Source organism: Mytilus galloprovincialis, chromosome 5, assembly GCF_965363235.1.
Source record: "Mytilus galloprovincialis chromosome 5, xbMytGall1.hap1.1, whole genome shotgun sequence".
Lineage (NCBI taxonomy): Eukaryota > Metazoa > Mollusca > Bivalvia > Mytilida > Mytilidae > Mytilus > Mytilus galloprovincialis.
Window position 1 is genome coordinate 20,912,016 of NC_134842.1, and position 10,720 is coordinate 20,922,735.

Below are 10,720 nucleotides of genomic sequence, written 5' to 3' on the forward strand. Positions count from 1 at the left end.
TAGCACATTATTTGGTCTGAAAAAATGAGATACAATACCAGGTCTTGGTGAATTAATCATTAAATTATCATCTACAACGAGCTTAAGGTATGATAACTGTGATACTACAATATAATAATGATAAAGTCGGCACACACATTTTCACTTTACAAATTTTTGGCGGCTGCTTTCAACTTTTTCTATTGTTTAACACTTTCTAATTTTTCTAATAATTTTTTTTAACTGTATGCAAATTTACAAATTCTTCAAAAGTTTATGTCTTTCTATAAATTTAGGGATAAATTTGTATTCAGAAATGAAGGTTTTCCAAATCCTTCTGTCAAAGTCGACCTTAGTTAAATTTGGCTTTTATTGTGAGATCAATTTTGAAGAAATAGCTCTTCGTCTTACTTGGTTCTTTAAATGTAAATACTCGGAATCGAGTGTTTTTAATGAAGGTTAAAAAAAATGATGAAAGCATGAACTTGATAAGATGTTGTTTTGATCTATTTTGGTCGATGACGACACTTGTGTTTTAACTTTTTAGTTGGTATCAATTTTGTTTCTAAACGGCGGAAATCAATTATTATATATATAGAAGTAAGAATAATGGTTTTTTAATATATTTTGCTGAAGAAAACAAATTATATTAAATAGTGATCGGTCTATAAGTGTCAATAACACAAGATTCGCAACCAACTTGCAACCATACAGTTAATTGATCCACCAATACTTTATTTATTGCTCAATTGTGAATAAAAAGATATCTTTTGCTGATGGTACCTGACTATGATATAAGACTTCATTTCTATGGAATTTACAGAATGACTTATAGATTTTTATTACATAATGTTAAAACATTGCAAATGTAATGAAGCACGTTTAATTCGACTGCGTATTAATAAGTGATCAATAGGAATAGATATACCAATCTAACATAGATGCCCTATTAATACTTTTTGATTGTTTTTCATCATCGTTGAAAGATTTCGAGATAAACATGATAAAAACATAGCAAAAATGTTAAAAGGCAGTAAGTCAGTTCTTAATAAAAAAAATAATTATCTATAAAAAAAAATAGAGCTGGTATAAATTATTTCAGGTAAATAACTATTTAGAAATTAGAAACTTCCTACTTAAGTAATTGTATTTTATGTGTGTACAGCATTTGCATGTTGAATAAAGACACAGACAATTTTGTTAATCAATGTAAGATTTAATATTCCTTTTTCAGATTAACCATGAAACCAACAATTTTTATTATCTTTTGTCTTGTACTAATCAGTATATGCTCTGTGGCGTATGGAAAATGTCAAAAATGCAGAAAATATGAAACAAATGAAAGGAAGTTCTGTAGGGCTACTTTTGGTAAGCTTAAAGATTAGTAAATTTCCTTTTTTATCACAAAAAAGGTTTCATAATTTTAAATGACATCAATGACCTTTATAGCTTTTGTTCGGTGTGAGCCAAGGCTCCGTGTGGAAGGCCGTACATTGACCTATAATGATTTACTTTTATAAATTGTTATTTGGATTGAGAGTTGTCTCATTGGCACTCATACCACATCTTCCTATATCTGTAAAGTTGGATATTAGTTTTTGTTTCATGTTAATTAAATGTAATATATTTTGAATAAAAGAGAGAAGATACCAAAGGGACAGTCAAACTCTAAAATCTAAAATAAACTAACAACGCCATGGCTAAAAATAAAAAAGACAAACAGACACACAATGGAACACATGACACAACATAGAAAACTAAAGAATAGACAACTCGAACCCCACCAATAACTAGGGGTGATCTCAGGTGCTCCGGAAGGGTAAGCAGATCCTGCTCCACATGTGGCACCCGTCGTGTTGCTTATGTGATAACAAATCCGGTAAAAAGTCTAATTCGGTAGGTCACGTTCATGAAAGGGAAGGGGATTGTAGTTACGACGTAAGGAACATATCCAATATCATTTGTAAAACGGTGATTCCGTAACGGTCAACCAACTCGTAATGGCGTCCGTAAAATTTACGAAGGGATGATTTCAACTTCACCATTTGGAACTCTTGGTTTAATAGCTTCCTTGTGAGCAGCAACCCTCTATCAAGAAAATCGTGATAGGAAATGCAACCACGGGAACATCGTATCAATTGGGAGACATATACCCCGTATGCATGTGCTACTAGAATGTTGCTGCTTAGAAATGGAAAGTTCACAATTGGAAAGCTGAAATCATCTCTTTTGTCGTAAAGTTTTGTTTTCAACCGATCCTCATTGTCAATTTTTAGATATAAGTCAAGATATGCGGCCGACTTTACTGTATCTGTAGTATCCTTTATCTCTAGTGTAATGGGATAAAGAATAAAGATAATAACACAAACGATATATTATAATATATTTGCATAGTTATTGTTTTGGTATGAGGATTTTCAAAACAGATAATTACCTGTAATTTACGTGAAGAAACAAAACGAATAAGTAACTAACAACAAACAAATAATGGCCTGTAAAAAAATATCATCAGCGAATTATGAAGTAGAACAACATCATCAAGACATAAACGAATGACGAAATGTCTTTCACTTTCTTGAAATATAAGTCCAAGACGTAGATGTTAATACCATGTTTAAAAGCGAGATAACCGAGTGGAGAATTAACACTTATAATACGAAGAGGTACTGACAAACCATAGAAAGGAGACAACAATGAGAGACGAAAAATAACAAAGGGACATTCAAAGCACTTCGGTGTTGACATGAATATCAACTTTATTGTCATTTTTATAAATTTCCTATTTACAAAACTTTGAATTTTTCAAATATCTAAGGATGTTCTTATCGCAGGCAAAGATACCCTTTGCCGTATTTGGCACATTTTTTTGGGGGTCCTCAATGCTCTTCAGCTTTGTACTTGTTTGGCGTTATAACTATTTTGATATGAGCGTCACTGATAAGTCTGGTGTAAACAAACACGCGTCTGGCGTATTGAATTATAATCCTGGTACCTTTGATAACTAAATCAAAACCATAAAGCTGCGTAAAAAAAGGGAAAATAAAAATTTAATGCATGGTATTTAAGCTTTTTTCTGAATAACTATATATTTACAATTCATTGAACATGTTGATTTTTTTATGTTGAAAAGTATACAATTAAATATAACGAAGTCCCCTCAATAGATTTAAATCTTTGGGTATCGCAAATCACACATTCATAAATAAAGCAAATATCTAGCAGTTCAGACCGAGCCAAAATGATATATAGAGGAAGTGTATCTTGAATTACATCTAGAAATTGACAATGAAGCTTGGTTGAAAACAAAACGTAATGACAAAACAGATGATTTTTTTTAATTGTGAACTTTCCATTTTAATGAAGTCACATTCAAGCAGCGCCTGTATATGGATTATCTATCTAACGTCCTATAAATTTGGAGGAATATGATTGATCAAAATTAAGCAACCGCGTGGAGACCGTGTATGTTTTAAATTGGGTTAGTAAGGTTCCAGTTTTTATTAGTAGGCGGCGGCTTGTTTCAATAGTGGTGTTACATCCCTTAAAAAATAACACGGTGTTGAGGAACAATCTTAAAGGTTTAAATAGACACAGAAATTGATGATGAACGTTTGAAAAAAATTCCCAAAACATTAAAAGCTAACACGGCGTTATTGTTGGTATTTGGTTTCATATAGACTATTGGAAGTAGGTTCTTGATACTAACGGCATTAAATCCTTGATCTATTGGATTAGTCACTAGTCTGAATATCATATGTTAAGAGTTTGGTAAGATAAATTCGGTACATTGTGTTACATTCGCTGTTTCCCCATATGGCATTTACTGATAACTATGTGACTAATACAATCTCCTAGGGTTTGTATTTCCTATCGTGATTTTCTTGATAGAGAGTTGCTGCTAACCAGGAAAGTAGGAAACCAAGAGTTCCACGTTGTGAAATTGAAATCATCCCTTCGTTAATTTTGACCGTTACCGAATATCCGTTTCACAGTTGATAGTGGATATGTTTTTAACTTCAATCCCGTTCCTTTTTCCCGAATGTGACCTACCGAATTAAGCTTATTATCGGGTTAAGACTACCATGAGCAACACGACGGTTGCCACATGTGGCGCAGGGTCTGCTTGCCAACCCGGAGCATGTGAGATAAAAGTTTATGATTCGGTTCATGTGGCTCATCCTTATAATCAGTTTTCTACGTTTAGTGTTGTGACTCTTGTTTTTCTGTTGGTCTTTTTTTAGGCATGGCGTTGTCGACTCAATTTTGACTTATGAGTTTGAATGTCCCTTTAGTATCTTTCGACCTTCTCTAAAAAATATAAAAATAAGGACATGTGGTATGAGTGCAAATCAAACTATTCTTCATCCAAGTCACAATGTGTTAAAGTAAACAAGTTGAGGTCAAAGTAAGTATCATGTTTTATATGCTTATAAATCAAAATATATCCCTTGAAACATTCCAATACCGTATGTATTGTCTGACTACTGGTAAACTTCTTCCTGTACTAAAACAGAATCCATACAGAACCTTCTAAAAAAAATTGCATTTTCAACGTTAATTGCAAGATTTTTATGATTTTCTCTCACTAAATAACTGCATTTTCAATGAATGTAAATTGGTCAATTATCACATTGAACTCGAGATTTAGAATACTGCATTAAGTGGATGGTATGTATCATATAAAGAACTATTTACTAGACAAAGATGGATGACTTAAAATTATGATCTATGAAAAACGTCATAACTTCAACTTTACAATCATCAATATTCCATTTTAAAGCAGTTACATACCATCTGTTGTATTACATGACGTTTGCCTACCTCAATATTTACGCAACACGCGTGCATTGAATTCAACCCAATAGATAAGTCACAAAATTTACTCAAATAAAGGCAACAGTAGTATACCGCCGTTGGAAATTCATTAATCGATTGAGAAAACAAAACTCCGGGATACAAACTAACACTCAGGGAAACACATCAAATATAAGAGGAGAATCACGACACAAAAGAATTTTACACATTAAAATTACAACATTACAGGAGAGGACTACAGTACAAATTAATGCAAGAACATTCATGACAAAGAAATACACAAATAAACATTACAATAAGACGTTGCGACATGTCAGCAGATTCATGCATTTATCTTCGTTGTATTGTTTTATGTGTTCAGTGTGGGTTTTCAAAAGTCAGATTGTCCATCACCATACACAATCTATTTGTATCTACAGAATCCACTTGTTATTTAAAAATACAACCATTATATAGACGTTTAGTGGAAGACATTATCTTCCCGACTATATATTGGTCGCTTTAAGCATTTGTGTTATGTATGTATATATAATTTATAATCATTAAACATGTGTATCGTCATTGTACATGTAAATAAAAAAAAATAAGGAATCACAGAAATTAAACTGAATATTGCTGAACAACAATCCATATGCAAACTTCATCTTGCTTTGATCAGGGATGAAAATATAACCTATATTTCCAATCTATTTCATTTAGTTACACTGTATTGTGGATATTTGCATAAGGTTTTGACCTGAATAATTTTAAAGAATTTAATTTATTTCCAAAGTTATACGAGGAAAAGTAACAGGCGGGAGGACTTTACCAGAATTTCAACATAAAAAAGAGGAGGCGGAATTCCAAGTGTATGCTAATTATAAGGTAGTATATTTACTAGATTATTGGTTGATATTTTCATACAATTGCTTAGTTGTTCATTTATACTGCACTTCTATCTTGTATTTGAACTTTTTCCTAATCTAATTTACACGCTAATGTAGAATAAGAGCAGGACTGGCGTACCAAATTATACGCTGGTTCTGTGAAAAAACTATTAATCGCAGGTATCAGTTTTCGTGGTTTCAACAAAAGTAATTTGTTCTTTGGTTCTAAAATTCGTCGATTTTGGGTTTCAGTTTTCTTTAAAATCGAATTAAGTGGTAATTGAAAACATCAGAAAATAATATACTTGAAAATAATCATAAGGTAACTTATTTTCCGTCTTTCAAAATTGAAAATATTCATCAAACATTTTTTTAAATATTGTTGATGCTGTTGGAAATAATCCGATTCATCTATGCTTACAACTTGTTTCGTTTGTAGGATATTGTAGAGTAAACATTTCAATTGTTGCAAATATATAATCCAAAGTGATGCCACTAATTAATTCTAGATCGAATGAATCACAGTTAAACTGTCATCAAAGGTGTTTTTGGGGCCATTCACATGTCACTTAATGATACGGTTATTTGAAAAATGCTACAAATGAATTTCAATTGTACAATTATTTCTTTTTAATTAAGTCCAACACGATTTGTTTTTCGTATGAGAATTATGAGGAGAAAACATGAACACTTCATCATCATCATCATCATCATCATCATCATCATCATCATCATCATCATCATCATCTCATATCATCACCGGAAGTCTGACTGTCACCGATCAGAACTAATTTTTTATAAGAATTACAAAAGTTTTAAGTCGTACAGTTTATTTTTTAAAGATTGTATTGATAGGATTCTCACTAAAGTTGTATATATATATAGGTTCTTACATTAATACCAGTGGATTGTCGGATTTATCCAATTGTGATCGTTCAATTGTCAATTTTAAAGTCCAAGCCTCGACGAGTAATAATTCAACTATCGAGATCGATCCCATAATCCACGAGAAACTGTGAGAATCTGTTTCTCTAATGATTGAAATATAAATTTTCTTTTTTTGCTAAACGAAATTCCCCTTTGAGTGCCTTCCACTTTTCACAAAAATGTCATTTTCATTAACACATGTTAGCATTGTTTGATTCATCCAGTGAGCTAGTAAAGATTATGACCCCCTAAAGTCATCAAATCATCTTCTGAGATCACCGGCATCCACACGCTGATTAGTTTTTAAGTTTCTTAATTCGTTTGCTAATATCCAATGTTTTCTGTAGATTATATATCCGCACCCAGTGTAGTCAAACTTATATATACATGTGGATCTTTCAATGTCCTAATTTTGGACAACAGTTGTTTTATTTCGTTGGACAATGGATTCGTAGATAAAGTCATCTACGGATTTCACAACAAATTGGTACCCCAAGAATAAAAGTACTCACAGTTTATCAAATGAACTTTTACCTTACTTGCAAAAAGATCATTATATGGAAATATTTTTATTTCTTCCGATGTATTCGATAGTACAAGTACAGATGTCTATTAGATATCATTATCTTACTTTAAAATTTTGACTCACATATTTGATGAATGCTTTCAAACTTCTCGTGTGCAAGAAAAACTGAAAAACTGCAATAAAAGCATTATTTCGCAATTGAAATATGCAATTGTGTGCTAACTAAAACATTCAAAACTGTTATATCTCGTTAGGAAAGTAATGCATTTATTGGTTTTTGCATACTAAGAGTGTACATACTTGTATAACACAATAATTGTATCCGAACAGACGATATGGTCGTGCCACTTATTGACACCTTTAATTTTATATATCCGCAATCATTATAATATTTACCAAACAACATCATGAACATCCTTCATTAATCTATCAGAGTTCACTTTTTACATTTTCAATTTTGTTTAAATGATGTTTCAACAATAAATGGTCCAGTTTATATTGAATTATTCATTTACATACATAAAATATGTGCCTTGTTGATTTCACAGTTTTATTGCAATTTCATGAGCAAAAGGATGGTTTTAGGGTATACAGGTACCTTCTTATCATACCTCTTCCTTTAATGAAAAATCTGCTTAATGTCTTTTTCTTGATACGTCCTGACCAAACCTTTGTTTAGCATGTTTATAACGTCATTACGACAAGAAACATGAAATTTCTTTGGAGACAATTGTCCAAACAATGTCAATAAAGGTACATGGATTTCCTTAAGATAAATTTTCAGATATATACAACTATTTATATTGTGAACAGAAAACAAATATAATACACTCGTGTTAATTTTAAAACAAATACTAAAAGTAGTTTAAAATTTTACAAGATTTTATAACTAGATAAATTATAATTTATTCACTGACCTTAATACATATCAGTACAAATGCAATATTTTTTGTTATCTTTTTCTGCGCATTCTTAGATGCAACGCAATTCATCGCTTGCTTCCTAAATTTCCGAAACAAATATTTTACCTTGAATTTTATTGTAAATCAGAATTTGCCAGGAGGCACAGACTAACTTTTGAAAAAACACCATTGGAAGGTAACACACACCAATATAACAACATAATGTCCTCTTCTTATGTTGACTGACCTAGATATTGGATATATCTGGACTTCACGAAATGATTTTTTTAAATCCAAATTTCTACTTTTATTATTAACACTGTGATTACTAGTTTGTCTTCATAACTATTTTGAACCGAGCGTCACTGATGAGTGTTATGTAGACGAAACGCGCGTCTGACATATTAAATTTTAACCCTGAAACCTTTGATAACTATACGTAAATTTGAGCAAAAAAAGCATCCAGATATTCCAGATAAATAACGAACAATATAATTCAATATATTAGAAATTTGTAGGAAAAACAGTACTTCTAAATGTCGTTTGTTTGTCGTTTTTATTTTGTTTTCTTATCTTACAGAAAAAGGTTCCAAATGTAATAAAAGTCCGAACAGATAGAGATGCATGTGGATTCAGTTTTCAGAAAGGAGTTGAATATTTAATGTCAGGTGAGTTTATCTCTAATATGATATTATTTCATTCGTTTATACGAAGAGCATTTCTAAAAACAATCAGATAACAATCGCGAAGTGCAATTACTTTTTTTTACAGAGAACGTCATGTCAAGGTTGAATAGCCAGTTGATACACTATCCCGACATATTGTAAAGCAAGAAATTTAAATCATAAACCACAACTAATATTCCCTTTAAAATTCAAACATCCATCGTTCTGTTTGGTTTCGAGGTTTATGTTCTTTGTAACTAGGTTTAATTAAACTAATATAAAGAAAAAAGAATATAACCTGAAAATCACAATCTCACGTACGATACTAAAGCGCTGATTGGATGATACAGAACATGACATACGTGCCACTGTCAGCCATTATATCATACACTTTATTGGTCACCAACATGTTCTAATGATATTATTGATATCAAGAGAAAATGATACAAATGACTTTATTCATTTATTGGTAATACCAAACTTGCAAAATGATGCCTTCTAGCAGAACATTTATCTTTACATTGAGAATGATAGCGAAAATACAAAATAGTTACGGTTTCAATCTGTGAAACCATACAGATATTATATAAATGGAAACAAATTTCTTTGAAACAATTCATTTGCACATTAAGAATCAATTTTACACAAATGTATAAAGAATTCATTTACTCATATTTCAGGAACTGTAAGGAGATCACGATATGGAATAATATACGAGACTAATAGCTGCCTCTGGAATGATAAATGGCAGAATATAAAATATGGCACACAGCGAAAGCTCAAAAGCGGATGGTTTGCTAAAAAGTGTGATTAGTATTAACATCCATTCATGTTAGATTACTTTTTTTGCACAATGTACCAATAACGTTTATTAGTTAAAAGAAATAAATCATTTTAAAAAGAATTGTTCTCAAATGCAGTACTTTTTGCACGCACAAATGTTTAATAATGATTGTATATGAAAGCTGAAATGATATGCACTTCTGTATCAGCTGAGATCACCCCAGTTTTGGGTGGGTTTCGTGTTGCTTAGTCCTTAATTTTCTATGTTTACAATATATCTTGAGTACTATTTTTTGTCTGTTTGTCTTTTCTCTTTTACTTTCGGCCATGGCGTTGTAAGTTAATTTACGATCTATGAGTTTGTCCCTCAATTTTTTTTCACCCTCTTTGTCAGATTGATGCAGCCATCTTGCAGGCAACTTAGAACTGCAAGTTTTATAGTAGCGTTTCATGCAATTTGGTGTGAATTTAACGTATACAGGAAAAATACAACCAAAGATTGTACATACCTCAATTGACCGCAATCAATTTGTCTCAACAGTATCAAATGATTGATTATGGACTTTCCGAATTGATTTTCCTCTAAGTTCAGTATTTTTGTGATTTTACTTATTAACCACTGTTGTTTGGCTAAAAAGGATTTAATGACTTAATTTATTGTTCTGTTTTTCTCATTAATGTGCTTAGTTTCTGTGTCTCTCCTTTCGTTTTACTTTTTATGAAATTGTTTACTACATTGTACTTATTTATCAATAAAATTGAGAATGGAAATAGGGAATGTGTCAAAGAGACAACAACCTGACCAAAGAGCAGACAACAGCAGAAGGTCACCAACAGGTCTTCAATGTAGCAAGAAATTCCCGCACCCGGAGGCTTCCTTCAGCTGACCCCTAAACAAATATATACTAGTTCAGTGATAATGAACGCCATACTAAACTCCAAATTTTACACAAGAAACTGAAATTTAGAATAATGCAAGACTAACAAAGGGTAGAGGCTCCTGACTTGGGACAGGTAAAGCTTAACTGTTATCATTAGACAAAATTGTAAATTATAATAAGAGTTTAAAAAATAAGACTAGCACAAAAATTATAACTGTAAAACGATTTTCTAATTTTATTTAAAATGGGATGATATTTAAAATGCACAACTCACAAAATAAGAACCGGCGAAAATGAATACGATTACGGTATAAGTAATCGCATGACTACTGTGGCACAATTTCTTTTACACTTAATTCTCCAGTGAGCATATTTG

General features: G+C 31.5%; 1 protein-coding gene across 1 annotated transcript; it reads left to right on the top strand.

Moving 5' to 3' along the window:
• The first annotated feature begins 71 nt into the window (after window positions 1–71).
• LOC143074388 (NTR domain-containing protein-like) lies at window positions 72–9,752 on the top strand. Its single transcript, XM_076249869.1, has 5 exons — window positions 72–87; window positions 1,214–1,347; window positions 5,567–5,658; window positions 8,596–8,683; window positions 9,361–9,752. Exons 2-5 carry the CDS (start codon window positions 1,221–1,223, stop codon window positions 9,492–9,494), a joined length of 441 nt encoding a protein of 146 aa, XP_076105984.1. The 5' UTR covers window positions 72–87; window positions 1,214–1,220; the 3' UTR covers window positions 9,495–9,752.
• The last annotated feature ends 968 nt before the right edge of the window (window positions 9,753–10,720 follow it).

Coding starts and splice junctions, on each gene's coding strand:
- LOC143074388 (XM_076249869.1), top strand. CDS start 1,221: ATGAAACCAACAATTTTTATTATCTTTTGTCTTGTACTAATCAGTATA. Junction 1,348..5,566: donor GTTCTGTAGGGCTACTTTTG/GTAAGCTTAAAG, acceptor TTATTTCCAAAG/TTATACGAGGAAAAGTAACA. Junction 8,684..9,360: donor AGTTGAATATTTAATGTCAG/GTGAGTTTATCT, acceptor CTCATATTTCAG/GAACTGTAAGGAGATCACGA.